Raw genomic sequence first — 27,102 nt, forward strand, 5'->3', positions numbered from 1 at the left:
TAGCTGTGCCACTGTGCTATACTGACAGACCTCTCTTAAAATAGGCCTTGGGCATTTGCTCCATGTTTGCCTTCATTAGTCAGGGAATTGAATCATATTGCAGCTATATAAAACTGTGGTTAGACCACATTTGGAGTATTGTGTGCTATTCTGGGTACCATTCTGTACAGAGCATGTGGAGGCTTTAGAGAGGGTGCAGAAGGTGTTCATTGGGATGTTGCCTGCAATGGAATGCATTAGTGACAAGGTAAAGATGGATGAACTTAGATTGTTTTTATTTTGGGTAATAAGTTTCTTCAAGTATTTTCACAAATAGCTATGAATGTTTTAATGTATATTGAGAATGCTGTTTAAAGTTTTAATAGTTTGACAGTTGTATGGTCTGTGATCTTTGATCTAGGTCACCCGCACATAAGGTGAGCAACTAAAATGGAAGTTGGCTATCATTATGCTAATGTGCCATCTGCAAAAATTAAATATTCTGAGAAGTTGTCCATTCTCCTTCATCGCCCTCTCCTGCACATATATAACATATATCTGGAGCTCCAGCTTATAGGATTCATGTTTACCTTAAAAAACACCAACAATGGACACTAACCAGGATAGATTTAGAAGGGTATGTGCCCAATGCTGGCTGAGACTAGTGTAGATGGAACATGTTGATCGACGTTGGCAGGCTGGGCCAAAGGGCCCGTTTCCACGCTGTATTACTCTATGACACTATAATGCAATCCTGGCCCTGTTCCAAACTTGCAGTTGCAACACCAACAGAGATCCAATCTTAGTGAAGATTGTCACAGAATGCTGGAGTAACTCAGCATCACTGGAGAACAAGGATCGGTGATGTTTCAGGAAGGGTCCAAACATGAAACGTCACCTAACCTTGTTCTCCAGAGATGCTGCCAGACCCGCTGAGATACTCCAGCATTTTGTGGTGGGTTTTCAGTATTAAACAGCATTTGGTGTTCCTGGTTTCTACATTTCCAAATAGGTATTGGACATTGAACACTCAGTTTTGAAATGGATCTCCATCATTGCGGACATTTTGTGTTACTTAAATGTGAGCTTATATTAATTCTGGTAAATATCATTCATATATAATTCATATAAAATACAATTCTATTACAATTGTTAGTATGAATTGTATAATGGTAATATTTGGGCACACACTTGACTATATTTAACAAGGCAGTGTGAGTGATACAAATCAGTTAGTGTCAATAATTGATGCCGCTTGTGGCTAGGAGCTACATTTTGGCCATGTTATTGAATTGAATTGCCACATTCAATTACTTAGAAGAATTAGTAATTAACATTACCAGCCACTACATTAGTGAAGATTGTGTCGTGGAAGTGTAGCCATTTCATACACAGTTGCCTTCTGACGTTCGGGTAGGTAAGTTGATAATTGTCCACCATATGTGATAAACGGGACTCGTATTCAAATGATTGATTTCCTTAGCTGTTTATTTTTTTTATAAATAGTAAATATTCACTGTGTTTGTACAGGAAAGAGAATCTTTACATCAAGGCTGTATTTTGCAGTCAAATGACAAACAGAAGGATGGATGGCAGACACCATTCAGTTCCATTCAGCTTCAGCGCCCTTTAAAACCAGAATGTGACAGAAGAGGTCATATCATCTAATCATCGTACATAATGGCAGTAATTATCTAATTTGTTTCTACATTCTAAGCAAAAATGTACACATCATGAGATACATGCTAATTTCTAAAATAGTTGAATATATAGGAATAAATAATAACCTCTCTAGAAAAAGTCTATGTTGCAATGCAGCAACGTAACAAACAGGATGATATCGTGATCATAATTAAGTTCATGGACAAAGTCATGGGGAGATGTTTCCACAAACGCCTACACGTATATAAACATCCAGCTATCAAACTTAATGTGTGACTCTGAAACCTGTGAACGTTTGACAATATCCAAAATGCCACTAAGTTTGAGACACTTAGCAGGGTAGCAGTAATAGTGCGTTTATACACGACTTTTGAAATTCCTGCTACCTTTACATACCTTACCTCTAGTCTTACTAAAATAAGATATGGTTTTTCAGTCTGTGATATCAACGTACACACTTTTTTCTACGCATCAGATTTTTATGTGGAGAATTTTATGTACAATATCGATGAAATGTATATTGTTTCATTCTTGAATATTGTTAACAATGACCAAAACACCTTTCAGCAAACATCTTATATAACCAACCAATTAAATTACAAGAATATCAAGAAAATATAGAATACAGTACATTACTTTCAAGAAATACTGTGGCAGATATAGAAGTACATAATATTGCACATTGCAGTTTCATCACTAAAGCTGGAGTTAGTTTGTTGCTTGTATTTATTTTTTGCATTGAATGCACGTTAGATATTGTAGCTAATTGTAGAACTTTAAACAGCTCCATTTGTTTTTGAATAAGAGACATCCTTCTTCCCTCTCACTTGGTCCTTTGCATGAGTCATTTTAATGCATCCATTATCGGAATAGAAACAAGTGTTTCTCGTGATCAGCATTTACATTTTAAAGATTGAAAATGTAGTTTAAATCATTGATATCTCCTTCAAGTACCACAGCTGTAATGCGGAAAAAAAACCCTTTGGTGATCATTGAAGCCTCTCCTCAATGTTCATTTTGGGCACACGACACACAGGATGTCAAAATTTAATAGGAATCACTGATTCAATGGTGTCTAAATGGATATCATTTGATGCTTTGGTAACTTGTAAATAAGGAGCAATGCAACAAATAGCTGTCACGCACGGCTGTGCTACCATTAGCTGAGATCTGTAAAGTACTATAAAACACTCACAACATACTCTGTCTGTAAGTCGTGTTTTAATGGATAGGACATTTTAAAGTGTAATTGTTTCCGTTTGTTAGATCAGACCATTTGAAGACTTACTTAAATTGTCAGTAATAGGAAGCCTTCTGTATCAGTTTTTTTTTCACTGTACTCTTTATCAAGTTATACGTAGGTAATTAATGCCTGAGGAATATCATAGTTTGTGGCATTTACTGAATGCTAGCTGTATTTCTTAAATTGCGGGTGAATATTGGGGTTGAATAGGAATTTTCTCCATCGTCATCTTTAAACAGCGGAGCCGAATCTCAGGCAACAGAAGTACTATTTAAACCGAAACTCAGAACACGGGGCTCATCCTATGATCACAAATGAAAACCATTATCGGAGAAAGACAAGAGTTGATTTGTTTCTGGGGAACAGATTCAACTGTTGTGGGGACCATGGTCCCATTATGTACGTGGATCCAGAACAAGGGTTGTTTCAACTTTTACGGACTTTTTTCCCTCATGCTATATCTGGCTTCAGATAATGAAAGGCACCTGTAAATGGAAGTAAAATAAACTTAGGAATGCTTCTTGTGACAACATCGTTGTGAGGGGCCACGTCAAAGGCAGGTACACTGTTGTCGAGGCTAATCATGTCCTGCCAAAACTACGAGGGTTACTTTATTTATATTAGGACAAGTTTGACAGCACCACACGGATCCAGGAATATTGTCCAAGATGATGCCTGATTTGGCCTTCCTCAGAACATGTGTTTTTAATAGTGACATTCCAGTGGCCGCTTCATTTCTTGACAGACCTTGGCCTTAGGTTCTACATAAATGGCAAGCATATATTAGGTCCTGGCAATTAATCACATCAAGATGCTGCTGACAGCACTGAAGATAATTACATAGAGTGCCTTAACTCAGCCCTTCAACAAAATCATTTTGTTAGGAATAGGCTGAAGTTTCTAAGTGCGTTGCAATGTTTTTTTCGGGGTATTTTGTACCCATTATCTGAGTGATCTAACTCAATTTCCAGTGATCTCTTTTGACAAAAGCTCATCTTGCCAAAATTAAGTTTCATTCCATTTGTCCTATCTCTCTGTTTTTATTAACAAGTAACACTGATTGCAACCACAGATTTGTTTAGCTTAATATTTGTGGAGGAAGGCGACCAGAAGAGGAATGATTTACAAATTAACATTAATATTTCAATTGCAGCATCTTTAAGCCTTCAGAAGTACAAAAATAATACAAGAAAGTTTGGCATTCCACTGTATACATAGAATAATATGCTCATGTCAAATCCTTCATGCATTCTTTTTTGTTGGATTTGTCTATTTAAAATCATTTAACAACTGTTCATATATCATACACAGAATATCACTGAATGCTACTGACCAGTGTGGAGATGGGGAAAGATTTCAATTCCTATAATAACGTTGAATAAAACTGGTGTTTCTGAAGTAAATTATGATGCAGTTCGAAAAACGTCAATGCGGCGAAAATTCACATTTGAAAAGTAACGGATTGAACTTTTGTATTGCATGCCAACTAAAGACAGATACTGTCACTTATAAAAAGATTATAAGGGAGATTTTGTTAGTATAGCTCCATGCAAATATTTGTTTAAAAGAAATCTGAAATAAAACTATAATAGGGCAGCCTATCGATAACTAAACAGTCAGTGTTCTTGATTAATTAATTACATCTACTGCCCAGCTAATATAAGAAATAAAGTATTATCTGGCTACTTGCTTTAAAGACAGATGACTACAGCCATGAGATTAAATATTTTCATGGCAACAGATTTTTGGCAGTCTAATTGAACTTGAAGGGAAAAAAGTTGCCGATTGTAGCCTCGCCAGACTGTAGTGACATCCAATGTGTAGTCTGCTATCCAAATACAGGGCAAGACATTGAATTTTCAGATCCCAGAACTGCACAGTATAAAACACGTCACTCCTTCTTTTGTTCCTCAAATGAAATATAACATTAATCCTTCAAAGTCTTTAAGTTAATGAAAGACCCTCTCCTCTGAGTCAAATGGTTCCTCTGAGTCAAATGAATGTTGACCAAATGTACATTTATCTTTTTATTATGTTTTGAATGCTCTGCCTGTATATTTGGCTGGGATGTCGCACTAAGTGCCAAACTAAACTAGAGGAGCAATAGTTGTTGCAATTATTTATTTTATACGAGACCAATAAAGTCGTATTGAATTCATTCATAATCAAAGTTTGTATACTGAGTCACACATCTTGATACAGATCGATGAAGGGTGGGGAGGGTATGTATTTTTATAGCTGAATGTATTGCTTAGATTTACATGGCACTTACTCTGCCCATATTGTCCATACTGGTATCCTGCTACTGGATCCATGCTATAACCTGAGGAGCTGTAGGTTGATGGGCAATAGGACTGGGTGGTGGGCAAGCTGTCCAGAGGTTTCATTGGGTCTAGCCTTTGACTGCAGCTGGCTGAAACAGAAGTCGATGGCTCCAAGCCTCCTGTTAGTGGTGACAGGGCATAGTCACTTTGTGGCTGATGAGGAACACCGCCAGGATTAGCCAAGAGTCCCATAACCTGCGAAGAGATGCAAAATGAAACCATTACTAATATACCAAGACTGATTTTTATTCATGTGCATCTTGTTAAAATACAGCTCGAATGGTATTTTGTACTGATCACGATCCAGCGGATTAGGTCTTTATTCTCTGGAGCGCAGAAGGTTAAGGGGGGACTTGATAGAGGTCTTTAAAATGATGAGAGGGATAGACAGAGTTGACGTGGATAAGCTTTTCCCATTGAGAGTAGGGAAGATTCAAACAAGAGGACATGACTTGAGAATTAAGGGACAGAAGTTTAGGGGTAACATGAGGGGGAACTTCTTTACTCAGAGAGTGGTAGCTGTGTGGAATGAACTTCCAGTGGAAGTGGTGGAGGCAGGTTCGAATTTATCATTTAAAAATAAATTGGATAGGTATATGGACGAGAAAGGAATGGAGGGTTATGGTCTGAGTGCAGGTAGATGGGACTAGGGGAAAATAAGTGTTCGGCACGGACTTGAAGGGCCGAGATGGCCTGTTTCCGTGCTGTAATTGTTATATGGTTATATGGTTTAATGGATTGTGATCCCAAATATGGAATGGTGCAACCTCATTGGGCATTCTTTGTGAGTTGAGCAATGGAGTACATCAGGGGGCATGGTGGTGCAGCGATCGAGTTGCTGCCTTAGAGACCCAGGTTCGATCCTGACTATGGGTGCTGTCTGTACGGAGTTTGTACGATCGCCCTGTGACCTGGGTGGGTTTTCTCCGAGATTTTCAGTTTCCTTCCACACTCCAAACACATACAGGCTTGTAGGTTAATTGGCTTGGTGTAAATGTAAATTGTCCCCGGGGTTTGTAGGATAGTGTTAACGTGTGGGGATCGCTGATCGTTGCGGACTTGGTGGGTCAAAGGACCTCTTTCTGCACTGTATCTCTAAATGCAGTCATGCAGAAGTATGCTTTCAATCCGATGTTTAAATTACAAGTCAAACGAAGAGAAAAGAACACAAAGAGATGATTAATAAATGAAACAAACTGTGGCATAATTTCTGTGGCATAATTTCTCCACAATGAACACTGCAAGCCTCTGAGGAATAAACCTCTGAGGAGTGGAATAATTTCTGTTGATTTAAAACATAAAGTTAATGATTTCCTTGCACAGCATGAAGTGGAAGAATTACAAATTTATTTTTGAAGAAGGTTCCCGACACAAAACATTAACTATCCATGTTCTCCAGAGGTGCTGCCTGACATGTTGAGTTACTCCAGAAATGTATGTCCTTTTGTGTTATCTGAATTTCCTTCCATCTCATGAGTTCACAAGTTATAGGAGTTGACTCTAATGTGTAGAGAATGATGGGAAAGTGGGACAACACGGGAATAGTGTGGATCAATGGTCAGCATGGACTCGATGGGCCAAAGGGCCTGTTTTCATGTTGTCTCTCCAAACTCTAAACTCTACTGTTCTATGTTTTATAAGGCCCAGATTGTTGCAGGATCAGACAATCAAAATACATTTGTTGTTCTGCCACGTGCTGCCAATTTACCTCGCCACTCACGCAGCGAAGAATATCTGCATGATATTTAATAGGAACAAAAGATCAACGCAAAGTGCTGGTGTAACTCAGTAGATCAGGCAGCATCTCTGGAGAACTTGGATAGGTGATGTTTCGGGTTAAGACGGCAGATGTCTGAAGAAGGGCCCTACCCAAAACGTCACCTATCTATGTTCACGTTCACATGTTATAGGAGTAGAATTAGGCCATTTGACCCATCCAGTCTACTCCGCCATTCAATCATGGCTGATTGCTGCCTCCTAATCCAATTTTCCTGCCTTCTCCCCATAACCCTTGACCCTCGTTCTATTCAATTCTCTATAATTAATTTCTGGACTGGAATAAAACAAACAATTGACCTCAATTCTCCTTCTTGAAATCAGCCTATAAAGCTTAATGCTGCCTATCTGCTGCAACCGCGGTTCAATTTCCCTGCCAACCATCAACTTGACTACCTCATTGCAATTCCCCTGCTCATTTGATATTGAAACCAATAAAGGCAAGCCCTGAGTTCCAGATGTAACTGCCTCCTACTTACCAACTTGAATTAGCTGCTTCCCAACAATACCGCAAACAGCCACAGTATTGACCGCTGGAGTACTAGTCCTGAGATCAAAGATTTCCTGACAAAGGGAGTAGGTCCAGTCCTGATACGTTGTAGCCCATTCCCCTCCCTACCTGCTGAAACTAATCTCGAGCATCTCCAGAGCCTTTTCACTTCTTTTAAATAGCTTCCTTTTTCTTTTTTTAAGAAGGAACTGCAGATGCTGGTTTACGCTGAACATAGACTTAGCCTGACCAAATCTATGATCACATTTGATTGTACGATTAATTAGTATGGGGTGAAAGCAGAAGAATGGGGTTAAGAGAGAAAGATAGATCTTTCATAGAAGATAGACACAAAAAGCTGGAGTAACTCAGCTGGTGTGGCAGAATGTCTGGAGAAAAGGAATGGATGATGTTTCGGGTCAAGACCCTTCTTCAGATTGAGAGTCAGCAGAGAGGTTTGTTTCCCTTGTAAAGGGCCATGGCCATGAAATGGGCCATGACTATGTGAGTTCAGAGCAGTAGGTAGAACTCTGCCTCAGTTCTACAGAGAGAGGTTGGGAGAAACCAGCCCAGTTCAAAACAGGCATTAATAGAACAAGAAAAATTGTTCATGTATGAATTTCCTCATATTCTGTGGAGTATACAAAAAAATGAAAGTTGTTACTACTGAGTGAGACAGGTCTCCCAGTTACTGTGCAAGGATGTAGAAGCTTTGGACACAAGCACAAAGGAAGGACTAGAACAAGCACAGCGCCCCAGCAATCCTGTCCATTTGACATCTCCTCAGCATAGTCCTCAACCTGCTTACATTCTATGGGATAACAGGGAACTGGTGTGAATGGGTCAGCGTGGACTCGGTGGGCCGAAGGGCCTGTTTCCGCGCTGTATCGTTAAACTAAACTAAACTCAACTCAACTCTGACCCTTCCACATCTTCAGCTGACAGAATGCCAAGACAGAATCGCCACTTCATTTAAGGTCTCTATATTTTACAGATATGATTTAATAAAGATTGCTGGAAGATATATTTGAATTGCATTCAAGAGCAATTTCTGTCATGTAATTTGCTAACATTAGAATGGTCATATACAGAATGAATAATTTAACTTTTTTTTACAAATGCTCTTTCTTTCAGATATACAAAAGGAAAACAAGGTATTGCCAGTTCCGACAAATTTCACTCTGTTGATTTTATGTTCCGTTATAATGCATGGTTTTTACTTAAATTTGCACAATATCATTTTCCTCAAATGTAAACAGCACCAATCAAAAGTAAATTTGGCCCCAGTTTATAAGCAGATATAGGATATTTCACTGAAGAGCAATTTCTTGTCAAAGACAATTCACATCTCTGGACTAATTTTGAGATCAAGTAACAGTGAAAAGGTGAAATCCTCACAAAAATCATTTTAATTGGCAATGTTTTTTTCGTTATGAGGGGACAAAGCTACTTTTTTTCCAAGAGGAACTTGATACACATTCTACTTAATATTTCTATAACTTAAGGCGTCATGGTATTCTTTCAATTGTATAAACCCACCCGCAGGCAAAACCTTAATATGTTTGGAGGAATGCCAGGGAAAGGATTAAATATTTTAAAGTTTCCTGTTCCTCAGAAAATATCAGAGTATGACCTTAAATGTCCATCAATGTAATTTATTAAGTGCTAATTGTTCTTTGGCAGTTTTAGAAAAGAGAAAATCGGCAGGAAAAATATGTGAGGAAAATGTTCTTGTAATTTCGCAATTGTGTGTTTATTACTTCCAGTCCTCCAGTCTAAATGAACGATTTTGTCTCCTGAGCATTTAAATTGCACATTGTCAGAACGTTTTCAATTGTAATCATTTGTATGGTACCTAATTTGAAGGAAGGCAAAAAGAAAAAAAATTACAATTTCCTTTCTACTAACTCCAGATTCAGTTACTTCAAATATTGCTCAGTCATCATGCTAAACTCAGATCATTCAGATGACCAAATATAAAAAGATATGTCGCATAATATCATACGTTTACACACAAAATTGATTGAACCTTTCAATTTTACAGTTCCCTCCAGGCACAGTTTTGATACAGGATTAACCACATATAGTTTTCGGAGGATTAAGCAGATAAAATTGGAAACTTTCATACTCACAGGGGCATTTAAGTGTCACATTTAGATTCCAGATACCTAAAATAGCGGTCAATGAAAGGTGATTTTTCCAGTAGGAATTCCATACCCATGTCAAGATTTCATTCCTGAAGAGGAATTAAATTCCCTCATGCTGATTTGCACCCTTAAACTTTCATGGCCCAGACTTCACAACTAGGAGTAGTACTGAACTACTATCTACCTAATTGATGACCCTCGAACCATCCTGACTTTACAGGCTTTATGTTGCACTAAACATAATTCCCTTATCATGTATCTATCTATACACTGTAAATGGCTTGCTTGTAATCATATATTGTCTTTCCGCTGACTGGATAGCATGCAACAAAAGCTTTTTTGTCAATAAACTAAACTGAACTGGGCCTTAAAGCCTGCCCTGCTATTTAATATAATAGCTGACTTGATTGTAGCCTCAATTCTACATTCTATATTCCTGTCCATTCACAGTAACCTCACATATCCTTGTTTACCAAATATCTGTAAACATCTGCCTTTAAACATCTTTTGATACTCCTCCCATCATTCTCTGCAGAAAAGAGTTTCAAAGGCCCATGAGGCTTGGTGAGAAAAATAAATCTGCCCTAAATGAGTGACTTCTCTAAATTTCATTCAAAACATTAACACACTTAATTTATGAAGGAGATCAATCCTGCACTTAGTAATTTAGACCGGGACTCGCCATTTAGACTTTACTTTAGACTTTAGAGATATAGCGCAGAAACAGGCCCTTCGGCCCACCGAGTCTGCGCCGATTAGTGATCACCCATACACCAGCACTATCCTACACACTAGGGACAATTTACAATTTTACCTAAGCCAATTAACACACAAACCTGCACTTCTTTGTAATGTGGGAGGGAACTGGACAATCCGGAGAAAACCCACGTGGTCACAGGGAGAACATGCAATCTCTGTACAAACAGGACCCTTAGTCAGGATCGAACCCGGGTCTCTGGCGCTGTAAGGCTGCAACTCCGCAACTGTGCCAACCATTGTACTATATAATAGACATAACCTTCATACTTTAGTATTTAGTTCCCCCTGGAAATAAACAATCATATTCCCTTAGCTTTCCTATTTACTTGTCCAGGGATCGCTGGTTGGTTCGGACTCGGTGGGCCGAAGGGCCTGTTTCTGCACTGTATCTCTATACCAAAACAAAACAAAACTTGTTGTATCAGTATGCTAGACTTTTGCAGGCCCTGCATTGGGACAGTCTGATCCTTCAGCAGAACAGCAAAGCAACAGCTCTTTGTTTAAGAAGGAACTGCAGATGCTGGAAAATAGAAGGTACACAAAAATGCTGGAGAAACTCAGCGGGTGCAGCAGCATCTATGGAGCGAAGGAAATAGGCAACGTTTCGGGCCGAAACCCTTCTTCAGACTGATGTGGAGCGAAGGAAATAGGCTCTGTTGACTTTGTCCACAAAGATCTAGCAACTTTTGAGGCATGGATTTCCTGTTTCTGATGTTAGCGGCAATCATTTTAACAGATCTCCAACAGTTGTGATGCCATTGAACAAGATGAATTGGCAATTACATTTTAAAACATTTACAAATAAGAGAAAAAACTGTTTGTAATTAACCTATTAAACATTTTACTGTGTACTAATTAAAGTTAATACCCAAATGATTATGGTATGATAAAATACCATAGTCATAATAAAGGTACAACATATATGGAGGACATTCAGCCCTTGATAACGTCAATGAAAACCTATCCAAAATAGACACAAAAAGCTCGAGTAACTCAGCAGGTCAGGCAGCATCTCTGGAGATAAGGAATAGGTGGTGTTTCATGTCGAGACCTATCTTCAGACTCTGAAGATTTCTTGAGACTCAAGGGCCTGTCCCACTTGTTGATTTTGCCGGCATCATATCAGTGTCAGCAAAAGATTTTGAACATTTCAAAATCCAGCGGAGACAAAAAAAAGTGGTTGCGACACTTGAAAAAGCACCGCGCGTCACATGTCATCACGCCACGTCATACGTCATCACGCCGGATCATGACACTTATTTTTCTGTGACATGATACGTCAGTCAATGATGCCGGCAGTCGCTGAAAAAAGCGCCAAGAGGGACAGTCCCTTCAGTCTGAAGGAGGGTCCCAACCCGAAATGTCACCTATTCCTTTTCAGCAGAGGTACTGCCTGACCCACAGTTATTGCAGCATATTGTGTCTATCTTTGGTGTAAACCAGCATCTGCCATTCCTAACTGCATAAAGAGCTATCAAACTTAATCTCATCTTCATCGCGTAGGTCAGAACTCCGTAAATATACACCCAAGATCTGTTTAAATATGTCTCTGCCTCTGCTTCCCCCTTGGGCAGTGTGTTATACAACCCAAGCAATGTCATGGTGTAGAAGTTTTAATTATCTCCTTCTAATCTTATAACCAATTATTTAAAGATTAGATTTTTATCCTACAATCAAGAGAAAGATGTCCTTATTATTTAACTTACCAAGGCCTTGTTATTTAACCTACTAAAGTCTTCTCCCAGCCACCACTCTTCCAAAGCAAGCAACTTAGCTTATCCATTATAATTATCCATTATAATTCCACTATCAAACAGACCACTCAGTTAATATTTCCTCTTTTTTTAAATCCTTTAAAGTATTTACTAAATGTAAAGTGTAATATTCTCCCAGTGCAAAATAACGTATTGAATGCATTAGCTGTGACTTTGTCTTGTTTGGACTTGTTTTGGTTGCACTGATCAGGAGTAGCACTCCGAATTTCTAAGTACAATGACAATAAAGGCTTATTATTATTAAAGCAAGCAACTTAGCTCATCCAATCTCTCCAATAGCTATCTTTTTCCAGCCCTGGCAAATTTTTCTAAATTTCCTCCATGCCCACATCGATCCAATAGCATATTTCCTGTAGAATGTAGACTAGAAATATATGCAGTACATGGCGTAGTTTGACGGAGTGGGATTGTATGTATTTCAATAATACTTCATGCTCTCATAAATTAACAGTAGTTATTTGGCTTCTTATTTTAAACTCAATTATATTTTGTAACATTTATGTGGGGGGTTTTAATCAACATTCATAAAATGTATTGGCAGCACAGTGGCAGAGCAGTGGGGTTGCTGCCTTCCAGCGCCAGTGACCCTAGTTTGATCCTGGCCACGAATGCTGTCCATACGGAGTTTGTACATTCTCCCTGTGACTGCGTGGGTTTTCTCTGGGTGCTCTGGTTTCCTCCCACATTCCGAAGTTTGTTGGTTAATTGGCTTGGGTAAATTGTCCCTGGTGTGAGGGTTAGAGCTAGTGTACGGGTGATCATTGGTCACCGTGGACTCAATGGTAGAGAAGGCATCTTTCCACGTTGTATCTCTAAACTAAACTAAACTAACAATCAGTTTATAAGGGTGAGGAGTTTGCTAAACGACTGCAAAATCAATTGGACCTCATGCAACAATGGACTGTATGTTAAAACAAGTCTCATACATAAGTTTACATCAATTAAACTCATTTTCTTTCATTCTGTTGAAAGCTGAACAGAGCATAGCATGTGGAGAAGGACTAAAGCTATGATAATCTTCTTTGGATTATCATTGATTTAATGCAGATATTGGTATCTATTTCAGGGAATAGTGTCAGTATTATTGCTGCAAAATCCCAGCTTGATCTCCCGATGTTTTATTGTCCCAATATTGGCTCAATAATAATAATAATAATGGATGGGATTTATATAGCGCCTTTCTAATACTCAAGGCGCTTAATGGATCAATGGATCGATAGGACATTCTCAAACTTGAAAGAATGGATCAGTAATACATCCTGTAGTGTGACAGCAACAGGGCAGCTGTGCAATATATTTGTTCTCTGTGTCACTGAAATTGACAAAGATGTGGGGAACAGTGCATAGGACATGTCATGCAGTCATAGAGTCATACAGTGTGGAAACAGGCCCTCAGCCCAACTTGCCCACGCTAACCAACATGACACATCTACACTAGTCCCACCTGCCTGCATTTAGCCCAAATCCTTCTAAACCTATCCTATCCAAGTACGTGTCCAATTGTCTTTTAAACATTGTGATCGTACCTGCCTCAACTACCTCCTTACCCCACTACCCTTTGTGCAAAAAAGTTGCTCCTCAGGTTCCAATTAAATCTTTCCCCCCCTCACAAACCTATGTCTTCTGGTTCTTGATTCTCCTACTCTGGATAAAAGACTATGCATTTGCCCTTTCTAATTCCCTCATGATTTTATACACCTCTATAAGGTCATACCTCATCCTCCTGTGCTCCAAGATATTAAGTCCTAGCCTGCTCTACCTCTCCCTATAGCTCTGGTCCTCGATCCCTGGCAACATCCTCCCTTGTAAACCTTCTCTGGTATCCTTTCCAACTTAGGTATCTTGTCAGGATCCCAACCAATATTCCTTGACTACCAATGGAAAATTCATATCTTTGACTATCGTTAAGTATAGGATACAACACAGCAGTAAACGTACAAAAAAAATCAAATAATTATTAATATTCACATGCTCACATGCATAGAGCATAGCATAAGCCATTGCAGAATGAATAGCACCTGGGGAATTATAACATGATTTTGGGGAGAAAATAGAAAAACTTAAAGTGTTGTTTGTCAAAATTGACAACATTTACGTTGAAAGAATTGGTGAAACAAATTATGGACTAAATTGCTATTTTTTGTTTAACGAGTTAAATAATTTTCGAAACTTCACTAATTTTAGAAACATCAAACTTTACAAGATGTTTGCTTGGGGAAAGCAAATCAAAGATTATTTTGCACATTTATTTCCGAGTTTTCAGGCAGAATCTTATCCAATCTGATCTTGAAAATTGTTCGGATTAAGTACGTGTTTTTAGCAAGTCGATGCAATTTTATCACAATTTACCCATCTACCAATGATAGCCTTTTCAGATGGACACTGATATAGAACAATTTCACAGCTTGTATTGATTTCCAATAATATTTTAGCATAAAAACTCGGAGAATCAATTTTTTTAGAACTTTTTGCGAGAAATCCTTAAATGCCTATTGAATAATGTTCTCCGCCCCAAGTGGTTTAATGCTGATAAGAACGCTGCAGGAATCAACCTGCAGTTGATTAACAGCAAAATAATTAGATTTTAGTAATTTCTGCATGGTTCTTTGAGAACAAGAAAAAGAAAGTAGCCTGGAGCTACAGGGTGTCAGTTAAGGTATTTCAATGTGACCTCCTCACTTAAAGCTTGGAGTTACAGGAAGGGCAGAACTAGTCTGCACCAAATCATACTGCAAGTACTGAATACAAGTGGGACTAGTCTAGGGCATCCAGCCCCAGCTCCTTGGTACCAGGTTTTTTCCATCAGTAAAGAGAGGATTCACTGAATGGCCAAGTGTAAAAAATGAATTTAGCAGAGAATTGACTATTTTCTGCTTTGATTCTTCCAAAAATCATAGCGTAGGCAGTAAGCATCCAGTCAACAGTGCGACCATTAATGTTTCCCTCGGAGAAAGAGTCTTCCCAACATTTTTGACCCCTTGACCCTTCTCAGATGAGATTACTAAAAAAGCACAATTTTATTTCATAGACTAATGTTCACTGGGAAGAAAGTTAGAACAACAAAAACTCATTTATCGTGGCAGTGAGCATTGAGATGAATTCATAAATTCAGAGCGTAATTTAGAACGAAACTGAATCCGACTGAATGGTCTAAAGGCTGCATTGGTTTTCAATTTTACGGCAATTGAACCGCAGATTTTTTTCGTAAACCTAATAATTTTTATGATGTGATTCGGTCACATGCTGAACGGAATCACAGAACTGCATGATGTATATTATTCAGGTATATTAATGAGAAAAGAATTATAGCTATTGTAGCATGAGATGAAATGCAATGATCTTTGACACAGAACGTGGTATACAACAAATATTTAAATGCCAAATGGTTCATAATTCTGCCTAACACAGCCTGGGGCTGTGCTTGATGTCGACATTCTCTCACACTTTAAAATGGATACAGGGATGGGGCTGGGTGATTGAACAGTGCCAGTTGACACTAATGACGGCAGTGTGCTAACTTTGTGTTCCTCATGCTTGCTGTTTGATGCCTATGCTGAGTGCACTGTTCATTAATTTTATACGTGTATAGAGAGCCCAATATCAATACGTACTGGCTCTAGTTAAACTCAACCTTTGCCTTCGTTATTACCTCTGTAATATCTGCAGCTGACAATGGACCATTGTGGGCTCCACTTTTCCTTGGTCATCGGTGCTGCCTCTGATTTGTTCTGAACCTTTTCATACCTCTAGTTTCCCTCTCACCTGACTCTCAGTCCGCGGAAGGGTCTCGACCCGAAGCGTCATGCTATTCCTTTCCTCCAGAGATGCTGCCTGGCATGCTGAGTTACTCCAACATTTTGTGTCTATCTTCATCTGAACTTAACCTGTACTTCATATGAAAGGTGCACCACAACTGGTGTGGATAGTGGCAGGTACATGTGGAGTAAATCTGATGAAGAAAGTGGAAAGTGGGGAAGTTGGTCTGTATCTCTGAAGAACCACAGTCTTTCAGGAACACATTCAAATGGCTGCACACACTCATGGAAGACAGTGCCACAACTCAAAGGCTTGACAACATTGGCAAAGGAAAGTCAATAGCTTCATTTATTTGCTCCAGATCAACAAAATGTTTCTTAAATGGACACTTTTTCACGAATGGACCATTATCTTAAATGCTTCTGAATTTTCTGCTCTCCAAACCTACATCTACCAACAATTGTCAACAATTAATCTGAAGAAGGGTCTCGACCAGAAACATCACCTGTTCCTTTTCTCAAGAGATGCCGTCTGATCTGCTGAGTTACTCCAGCTTTTTGTGTCTAGTCAGCTAATCATTTTGCAGCCTTGATCCAAACATGAAGTTTGATTCCAGAGACAACGGTGAAATGACTGCTCTTCCCAGACAGTATATGCAGCAACAACCTGGCATCTGAGAACTGCAGTGGAGGATCAGATAGCTGTCCAGCAAGGATTCCGACCCAGGCAACACAGTGGCACAACGGTAGAGTTGCTGCCTTGCAGCGCCAGGGTCCCGGGTTCGATCCTGACTACGGGTGTTGTCTGTACAGAGTTCAACCACGGGTCCCGATGGGGTCAGTCCTAGGGATCTCAAAGCGTGTGCCAGCTAGTTGTGCGGAGTATTCCAGCACATCTTCAACCTGAGCCTGGAGCGGGTTCCTGTGATGTGGAAGACATCCTGCCTGGTTCTTGTAACAAAGTGGACGCATCCCAGCTCCTCCAATGACTACAGACCGGTGATGCTGACTTCACACATCACAACGTCCCTGTAGAGGCTGGTGCTCACTCACCTGCGACCCCTAGTTAAACCCTACCTAGGCCATCTGCAGTTTGTTTACCAAACAAAGTTGGGTTGTTGAGGAGACCTTCATCCACCTGCTCCATCATTCCTATGCTCACCTGGATAAGCCGGGAAGCAGTGTGAAAGTCATGTTTTTTTTTACTTCTCCAGTGCTTTTAACACCATCAGGCCTGCACTGCTAGGGAGCAAACTGACAAAGATGCGGATGGATGCTCTATCAGTGTACTAGATCACCAACTTACTGACTGAACGACCACAATATGTCAGGCTACAGAACTGTGTCTCGGACATAGTAGTGAGCAACACAGGGGCCCCACGGGACGCTCCTCTCTCCCTTCTTGTTCACCATCCACACCTCTGACTTCAGATACAACTCGGACTCCTGCCACCTGCAGACGTTTTCGGATGACCCTGCAATTGTGGGCTGCATCAGTGAGCGGAGGGAAGCTGAATACAGAGGTGTAGTCAACGACTTTATTGAGTGGTGTGGGCTGAATCACCTGCAGCTCAACACTGACAAGACTAAGGAGTCAGTGGTGGACTTTGGAAGGTGAGGAACACCCCTGTCCCCTGTCGCCATCAATGGTGTGGATGTGCAGTTTACCAGGGAGTACAAATACCTTGGTGTGTACCTGGACAGTAAACTGGACTGGTTCAGGAACGCTGGGGCCCTGGACAAGAAGGGACAGAGCTGGCTGTACTTTTTGAGACGGCTCTGCTCGTTCAACATCTGCAGTAAGTTGCTGCAGATGTTCTACCAATCGGTGGTAGCCAGTGCCATCTTCTTCACTGTCATGTGCTGAGGCACCAGGGCGAAGGCCGCAGACAGCAACAGGATTAACAAACTCATCAGGAAGGCTGGCTCTGTCCTGAGGGCGGACTTAGATTAATGGGAGATTCATGGGGTAGACTTAACCCCCCCACCACACAATCTTTGCACATCCCCAATGCTCAGGATTCTCCAGTTTCCTCCCACACTCCAGAAACGTTGGTTTGTAGTTAATTGGCTTTGGTAAAATTGCAAATGATCCCTAATCTGTGTAGGATTGTGTTAGTGTGCGGAGATGGCTGGTCGGCGCGGACTCAGTGGGCCGATGGGCCTGTTTCCGCGCTGTATCTCTAAACTAAAATAACAAGACCCGAAACGTCACCCATCCTTTTCTCCAGAGATGCTGACTGATCTGCTGAATTACTCCTGCACCTGGTGTCTATCTTCGGTATAAACCAGCATCTGCAGTTCCTTTGTCCAAATCACATTGCGTGCAGATGAGCAGCATCTGTCCGCTCCACAAACCTCGGCCAGGCATTAGTTGTGCAAATGCTAATGCCATCAGCAATATGGTGTCCAGGTGACACACACCTAAAATGTGCATGTGCACAGTCAATCCTGCTCGCTTCCCTAAGTGGAATAGACAACTTTTTGGGCCTTATACATTTTAATTTGTAAGATGCATTTTGAGCCTGATTATTAATTTGCAGTATTATTGTTTGTCGATAACAGAACCGCATAAGATCTTGCTCCCGTTTCTATATGAGATGCAGCAGCTTGGAAATCATTTGTTACAATGTATGTGCACTATATAAAAGTCAGCGCCTTAGGAATGTGCTTTGATCACCAGAAGTCTATGAACATAGCAGTCATCAGACAGACTTAACTCTGCATGTTCACTTCAACATCGTGCAGTGGTAAAGATAGAAATGCCATCAGATGGTCACCGTTATTGCTCAAAGAAATCAAAAGTTATAGGAATTTCATAAAGACGTATTTTAACGCAGAGCACGGCATGGTGACGCAGCGGTAGAGTTGCTTCCTTACAGCGCCAGAGACCCAGGTTCGATCCTGCCTGTGGGTGCTTGTCTGTGCAGCGTTTGTACGTTTTCCCTGGGAACTGCGTGGGTTTTCTCCGGGATCTCTGGTTTCCTCCATTACGCCAAGCAAGTACAGGTTAATTGGCTTGGTATAATTGTAAATTATCCCTTGTGTGTACCAGGTAGTGTTAGTGTGCGGGGATTGCTGGTCAGCGCTGACTCGGTGGGCCGAAGGGCCTGTTTCCGTGTTATATCTCTAAACTAATCTACACCTCCAAATTGCTACCAGGGATTTAATGTTCCCCTGCTGCTCTCCAACAAATATAACTTAAAACAACTTACATTGTGAAATGTTCTCACTGTAAAATCTCATGCTTTATTACGTGGGAATTAAAAAGACCATTAACTTATATTCAAACAAAATATATTTAAACATGGCAGAAACATCCCAAGGCACTTTACCCTGGTGTCATCAAACACAAATATCGACAGTGGGCTACAGATGGAGATATTTTGGCAGACGAACAAATCCACTGTTGAGATTTCTTAACAGACAAAGAGATTTGGAAATGAAATTCCAGCCTTCTGTGTCTTGGGAAATGAAGACAGGCCACCAGTGGCAGAATGATTAAATTCAAGGATGATTAGGAAGTCAGACAATGAGGTGTTCAGATATCTAAGGAGCTTTAGAATACAAGGAACTTACAGAGAAAGGGGAAGGTGAGCCCATTGAAGGATTGGAAAAGAATGATGAAAATAATAATCTTAAATTAGTTTGGGTCAACTAGCAAAGGTTTGATGAGTGTTAATCCACAAGCAAAAGAGATTTTGGATGACCACAGACTTGTTTAGTTTAGTTTAGTTTAGAGATACAGCGCGGAAATAGGTCCTTCGGCCCACCGAGTCCACTCCAGCCAGTGATCCCCCTATACAAGGACTATCCTACACACACACGGGACAAGTTACAATCTTTACAGCCAAGTAATCTATAGGCCTGTACGTCTTTGGAGTGTGGGAGGAAACCAGTGCTCCCAGGGAAAACACACCCAGTCACAGGGAGAATGCACAAACTGTGCAGACAGCACCCATGGCCAGGATCGAACCCGGGTCTCTGGCGCTGTGAGGCAGCAACTCTACCGCTGCACCACCGTGCCGCCCTAAGACTTGTGAAGAGAAGAGAAAAGGAGGCCAGTCAATGAAAGAAAATTTAAATAATTTGCATCTGGAGGAATTGGTCCATATCCTGATGGGACACTGGGAAGAGGAGAGGGGAAAAAAAGGGTTGAGAGGGAGGTTGTTTGTAGGTTAATTCCCGAAAATTGGAGAATTCAATGTTAATAGTTCCTCCTTATTTCCTGTGCATGAACCAGTTCTCTGTCCTTGCCAGTATTTTATCTCCAATTCCATATGCTTTAATGTTGCACAGTAATCTTCTATGTGGGACCTTATGAACATCCAAATATATCACGTCCACTGGTTCTCCTACATTTATTCTAATTGTTATATACTGGGAAATCCATTAAGTGTATCAACCATGATTTCCTTTTTGTAAGTCAGCCTTGCCACTATTTTCCCGGCTACCAATGACGGACTAACCAGTCTATAATTCCCTGCTTTCCCTCTCCCTCCTATTTGTTTTAAGGCAAGCAAGCTAACATTCACTGCCCTCCAATCCATAGAAATTGTACCATAGTCCATAGAATGTTGAAAGACGATCACCAATGTATCCATTATTTCTTGAGCCATTTTGTTTAGATACTCAGGAGTCACAAACCCTGGTAATACATCGGGACAGGCAACATCTCTGGAGAGAAGGAATGGGTGACGTTTCGGGTCGAGACCCTTCTTCAGACATTTTGTGTCTACTTTCGATTTAAACCTGCATCTGCAGTTCTTTCCTGCACACCTGGTAATATATTTATCTTCAATGTCATCAATATCCCAAATATAATGTTCCTATTGATAGTGATTTCATCCAGCTCCTCCCTCACTAAATGCAGGGAAGGAGCTGAGAATAGATATTTGAGAAGGGCAGAGGGAAAAAGTAGTAGCAGAAACAGGAGAGACTGCCTGTGATTCTCTGTCTATGAATGGACTATAAGAATGGAGTGTGACCCCAATCATCTAGACATTGGTGAAGGTGCAATGTAGGTGGAACATAGAACATAGAACAGTAGAGCACAGCAACAGCCCCCTTGGTCCACAACATCCGTGCTAAACATGATGCCAAGACCAACTCTTATCTACCTGCACATAATCCATATCCCTCCATTCCCTGCATAACCAAAAGTCTCTTAAATGCCACAATCGTATCTGCCTCAACCATAATCCCACGCAGCATGTTCCAAGCAGTCACCACTCTGTGTAAAAAACTTGCTCCGCACATCTCCTTCAAATTTTGCTCCTCTTACCTTAAAGCTACGCCCTCTACTATTTGGTATTCCCATCCTGGGATAAAGGTTCTGACTGTCTAGCCTTTCTCTGACTCCCATAATCTTATATAATGGAAGGTGCAGTCAATCTAGTGAAAAGCTTTAACCAGGTCCAGAAGGACAGAATGAGATAAATCACCATTGTCACAACACCACTCGATGTCCTTAGTGGTTGAAATTAGACCTGTCACAATACCAAGGCAGCATGGCTTTAAAATAGCCTAAATAACATTATTACTCTTCAACGCAAAGACGCATTATAAAATCTGTTTTATGTGGAGGCATTGTTGTGCCTTTAACAACTATTTCAAAACTCCGTGGATAATAAAGTAAGAATTATTTTTCAGCTTATTTATGAAAATGCAGCTTTTATGTTAGTCCCGTGGCTGGTTAAAATTGTTGCTTAAACATTCATCACAAAAGACAGCATAAAATGTGCTTTAAAGCAGTGGTGTTGCTTTCTACTACATGTCCAAAACCTTTGCAAGTAAATTTCTGAAACAGCATAGAAAATGGTTACTACATTATAGCATGTTTAGTGCCACCGATATGAATGATTTTTTTTAAAGCGTGTGCTTTGACCTTCCTAATTTGCAGAATATTAGACTTAGTATTATTTGGGCGACACAGTGGAGCAGCGGTAAAGTTGCTGCCTTACAGCGCCAGAAACCTGGATTCGATCCTGACTACGGGTGCTGTCTGTATGGAGTTTGCACGTTCTCCCTATGACCTAGTTCATAAGTCATAGGAGCTGAGGAGTCATTCAGCCCATCAAGTGTACTCTGCCATTCAATCATGTCTGATCTATCTTTTCCTCTCAACTACATTATCCTGCCTTCTCCCCAAAACCCTTGACAACTATACTGTGAATCTCCGCCATAAAGGTATCCATTGACTTGGCCTCCACAGTCACCTGTGACAACGGATTCCATAGATTCACCACCCTCTCACTAAATAAATTCTTCCTCATCTCCTTTCTAAAGGTATGTCCTTTTATTATGAGGGTTAAACCTCATGGGTTTACTCCGGGTGCTCCGATTCCTCAAGTGTTCCAAAGACATGCAGTTTTGTAAGTTAATTGCCCCTAGAGTGTATGATAGACCTGGTGTATGGAGTAATAGTTGGTCAGTGTGGACTCGATGGGCCGAAGGGCCTGTTGCCATGCTACATCTCTAAACCAATTAGAATTCTTTAATGAGATTGGCTACTCATGCTGCCTGATGACATCACACCAATTACCTGTCGGCATCTGGATGAATTAACAGCTGCCATTAACAGTCAGAGGATAAAGGAAAGTCCATGACACACTTATTACTAAATTATCGTTTAGTTTAGAAATAAAACATGGAAACAGGCCCTTCAGCCCATCGAATCCACGCTGACCATTGATCACCCGTTCACACTTGTTCTATGCTATCCCACTTTCTCATCCACACCCTACACCCAGGTAAAATTGAAAGAGGCCACTTAGCCAATAAATTGGCACGTCTTTAGGATGTGGAAGGAAACCGGGGCAGCCGGAGGAAACCCACGTGGTCATAGGGAGAACGCGCAAACTCCACAGAAACAGCACCCGAGGTCAGGATCGAACGCCGGTCTCTGGCATTGTGAGGCAGCAGCTCTACCAGCTGTGCCACTGTGGGGAATGTTCTGCAAGATAAACAGTTAGCATGTCTACTGTGCTACTGACTGCCATTGGCATCAATGGAACCAATTCTGCAACGGTGAATGCAACTGACAACCAACTACTGGTTGTTATACAGCACTGGTGACCATAAGCAAACTTCCCCCTGAATCTACTTTAAGTTTGGAGCCAACAGTTTGCAACAATCTGTGAGATGCATCTACTGCTCTTTAAGGGGCAACAATTGAAGATGAGGCCTATTATAACACATAGATATTCATTACAATAGTAGCTGTATTTCCAAATTCATTTAAATGCTAAGTGAATTGGGAGACTGGATTTATTTCACTCTAAATGGAAATTCACTATATCGATTTCGCTTTAAGTAAGTTCCACTGTATAAGCCTTCATGCAGTGACTACAAATTTCTGGAAGTTGAGACATTAAAAGATAAAATGAACAGTGTTAAATATAATCCAAAAAGGCACAAAGTGCTGGAGTAACTCATTGGGTGGTGCAGCCTCTCTGGATAACATGGATAGGTGACATGTCAGATCGGGACTCTTCTTCAGCCAGAACAAGGGTCCCGGCTCAAAGCATTGCCTGTCCATGTTCTCCAAAGGTGCTGACTAACCTGCTGAGTTACTCCAGCAATTTGTGTCTTTTGTGGTAAGCAGCATCTGCAGTTTCTTGCGTCTACATTTAATTTAATCATGTGACTTCAAACCTTCACAGAAATAAAAAATCTGAGCCATGGAAATCCTTAAAGGACAGTTATGTATTTTTTCTACATTACAATGAGGGTGGCACGGTGGCATAGCGGTAGAGTTACTGCCTTACAACAGCAGAGACCCAAGTTCAATCCTGGCTATGGGTGCTGTCTGTACAGAGTGTGTATGTTCTCCCCATGACCTGCATGGGTTTTCTCCAAGATCTTTGGTTTCCTTCCCACACTCCAAAGACTCCCAAGTTTGCAGGTTAATTGGTTTGGTATAAATGTAAAATTGTTAATGTGCGGGGATCGCTGGTAGGTGCGTACTTCGTGGGCCGAAGGGCCTGTTTCCGGCACAGTATCTCGAAACTAAACGAAAGACCCAAAACTGTATGTCGACTGATACTGTCAGACAAGTTTACAACTTTAAGAAAATGCTGATGCTGGAAATCTGACATAAATACAGAATATGCGGAAAAACATTGCAGGTCGGGCAGCATCTGTGGAAGAGGTGCAATTAAGGCTTCAGGTTGAAGACCCATGAGTTTTAATTCTGATGAACGGGTCTGTGACCTGAAATGTTGACACGGTTTCTCTTTCCACAAAGCTCTCTGACTTGCAGAGTTTTTCCTGTGTTTATATAAGTTTACAGTTTTCTTTGCTTGGCCATGCAGCCAGCTTAAAGTAATTAAACAGATAAACTTAAAAACATCATTAATTTCCCCATGTGCACGAAGTGTAATATTTGTTGTAATGGTTCATAAAAGCAATTATCCAAGCTACTAGCTAGGAAAATGACTGCAAAAAAAATGCCTTATTTGAATTATAATAATCAGAGTAAACTTAAATAATGCGAATCAACAAACTAAATCACAATTTTAAAATTCAGTAAATAATACGTATCAACTGTTCCAGTACCTGGATTTCAAATATCACTCTGATTATCTCGGTGGAGTGGTGGAATATTTTAATGGTAACACCACTTTGAGTGCTTTCACTTTAAAACTCGTTTGATATAGATCTATAGAAACAGGGCAATTTTTTATTTAATTTGGATTTTTTTCAAAGTATCTGATACCATGTTATTTGTCTTCAGTTGGTAACAGAACTTCTGAGGACCTGAGTTATATGTAAATTTGGGAAATGAAATGAAATCTGTTTGGTGACCTTTTGTAACTTTAAATTTAGAATGTACATATCTGATGGTACAACAGTGCATCCAAATTACTTACTGGCAAAGTGAAGTTTCCTAGTTTCCTTATCAATGGTATTTTAAATTTCTGTTCTTTGAAACTCATATGGTCTCAATCATTAACTTTCATAATATTTTCTTATGTGAAAAACATTACAGTGAACTGTGCCTGCACAATGCAGGAAAGGGATTTTCTGCCATTGTATCATTTTACATTTTTAATATGTCCATTATGGCTGTTGTATAACTTAAATGTGTATCTGTTTGGAATAAGTCAAAATATGTCTATGTAAGAAAAATATGCATATATGTCAATCCTGTGTCAAAGAATTGTAAAGGGGATTATTGTTAGCATGAAATTTACATTAATGTAGGCATTTATTTCATTTTAAAATTTGTTGGAGTTACATAAATAAAAACAAATACTACAAAAGTTAGATTAATATAATTTTAAAAAATGATCATCATATTATAATTTTATCCAAAATATATATTTAATTTGTGGGGGGTTTTTAATCTTTTATATTCTTGGTTTCTTAAACATTGTAAAAACATTTTCTTTAAATAATTATCCTATTTTATATTTTGTACTCACCATTACAGTTTTTCTATTTAGCACACAAATTATTCAGTTACTTTGCCAGTTGTTTAGAAAAGTACGTAAAATTCAGGTTTGGAAAAAATTAAAATTTGATTATGCTGAGGTTAAATCTCATGGCCAGATTTGGGCAGCACTTTCAGAATATGTATATCAAGGACTACTACCTTGATCCCTTGTTCAAATATGGGCTGCGATGCTATTGCTCGCAATAATATGGCAAGACATTTGAACATGTGAAAATGAGTTACTGTAGGGCTACTGTGATCTGTCCTGCCTTCCATTGTATCCAGAGAACAAAAATCTACCTTAAATTACAATGCAAAAGACGTAATGAAAATGCCCACAAAACAATGCCACAATGTTCCATAATGGCCAATGTTCCATGATACCCAATGTTCTCATAACGTTCTCACAATGTCTAGTTATTCACAATGTTTTCATCATTCCCATCATTTCATAATGCCCAATGTTCCATAATATCCCATGTTCTCATAATGCCCAGACAGTTCCATATGCCAAATTGTTCCATATGGCGTAATATTCCATATGCCCTAATGTTCCATATGCCATAATGTTCCATAATATCCATATTATGAAAATGCAACAAGACAGCGATAAGGAGAGTAGCTAGGGGAAGAATCCACATAATGGGGAAAAATCATCTTTTGTTTGAACTGACGTGATAACAAAAAATCACTTTTGTTTTCCGTTTATACTGTATAAAAGAGCTGAACAAAGGTATAAGGACAAATAATATTGAAATTTACTCATGATGCCCAAGTTACGTCAGGTAGATGATACTATTTTATGAAAATAGATAAGAAAGTTCAGATTTGTTTCAATGCAAAGAATAGTGAAACATTACAACTCTATAGAAAGCATAAAGAATGAAAGTGCTATCCAAATAGTACAATCCTGACACTTATGCTTATCAAATATTTATCCACATCTACTTTAAAATGTGGATACATTTACTCTGTTCCCTTTGAGAAAGAAAGTTCCAAATACAACTATCGGAGAGAAAATAACATTCAGCCCACCTCTAACCTAACTGGACAAGCACTTGCAGATCAAAACACAGCTTAGTATCACTTCCTTCGAGACTTTAATTTTCTTGAGTTCCTCCATCCCTTCCAAATCCTAATTTACAGCTCTTTCTGGATCATCACTTGCATTCTCTGTGTTCAAATCTGTTTAGTTCATAGAAACATAGAAACATAGACAATAGGTGCAGGAGTAGACCATTCGGCCCTTCGAGCCTGCACCGCCATTCAATATGATCATGGCTGATCATCCAACTCAGTATCCTGTACCTGCCTTCTCTCCATAACCCCTGATCCCTTTAGCCACAAGGGCCACATCTAACTCCCTCTTAAATATAGCCAATGTCTCCATCTGCTGTCTCCATCCATTTTCATTACTGATTCATCAGGCTCACTTTGTACAACACCAAAGAGTCTTAGAATCTCTTACTACCTGTTTTATATTTTTGTCTAAGTTTATCTTGTGTTCCGATTCTTCTTTCCTTCAACATTCTTTGCTGTTTTTATATTCTGTTCATTCTCCAACCTGACACTAATCTTTTCTCTAATTATTTTAGGTTTGATACTGCATCTATCTTTAACTTCTTTTAGTTTTCACAGGTGGAGTGTTCGTCCCTGGGAAATGTTGTTTTCATTACAATGTATTTATTCTGTGCATTCTGAAATATCTCCTTAAATTAGGTTTAGATTTAAGTTTTTTATTGTCATGTGTTCT

General features: G+C 39.7%; 1 protein-coding gene across 2 annotated transcripts in view; it reads right to left on the reverse strand.

The window, feature by feature from the left end:
* Positions 1-1,449: 1,449 nt before the first annotated feature.
* The window catches only part of pax3 (paired box 3), a 105,780-nt gene continuing 80,127 nt past the window's right edge, over positions 1,450-27,102 (reverse strand). For both annotated transcript variants that reach the window (XM_033031116.1, XM_033031117.1), the window contains exon 8: positions 1,450-5,403. In XM_033031116.1, coding sequence (XP_032887007.1) covers positions 5,050-5,403 — 354 coding nt within the window. In that variant the 3' untranslated portion in view covers positions 1,450-5,049. The remainder of the gene's footprint in view (positions 5,404-27,102) is intronic.

Source organism: Amblyraja radiata, chromosome 13 (assembly GCF_010909765.2).
Source record: "Amblyraja radiata isolate CabotCenter1 chromosome 13, sAmbRad1.1.pri, whole genome shotgun sequence".
Taxonomy (NCBI): Eukaryota; Metazoa; Chordata; class Chondrichthyes; order Rajiformes; family Rajidae; genus Amblyraja; species Amblyraja radiata.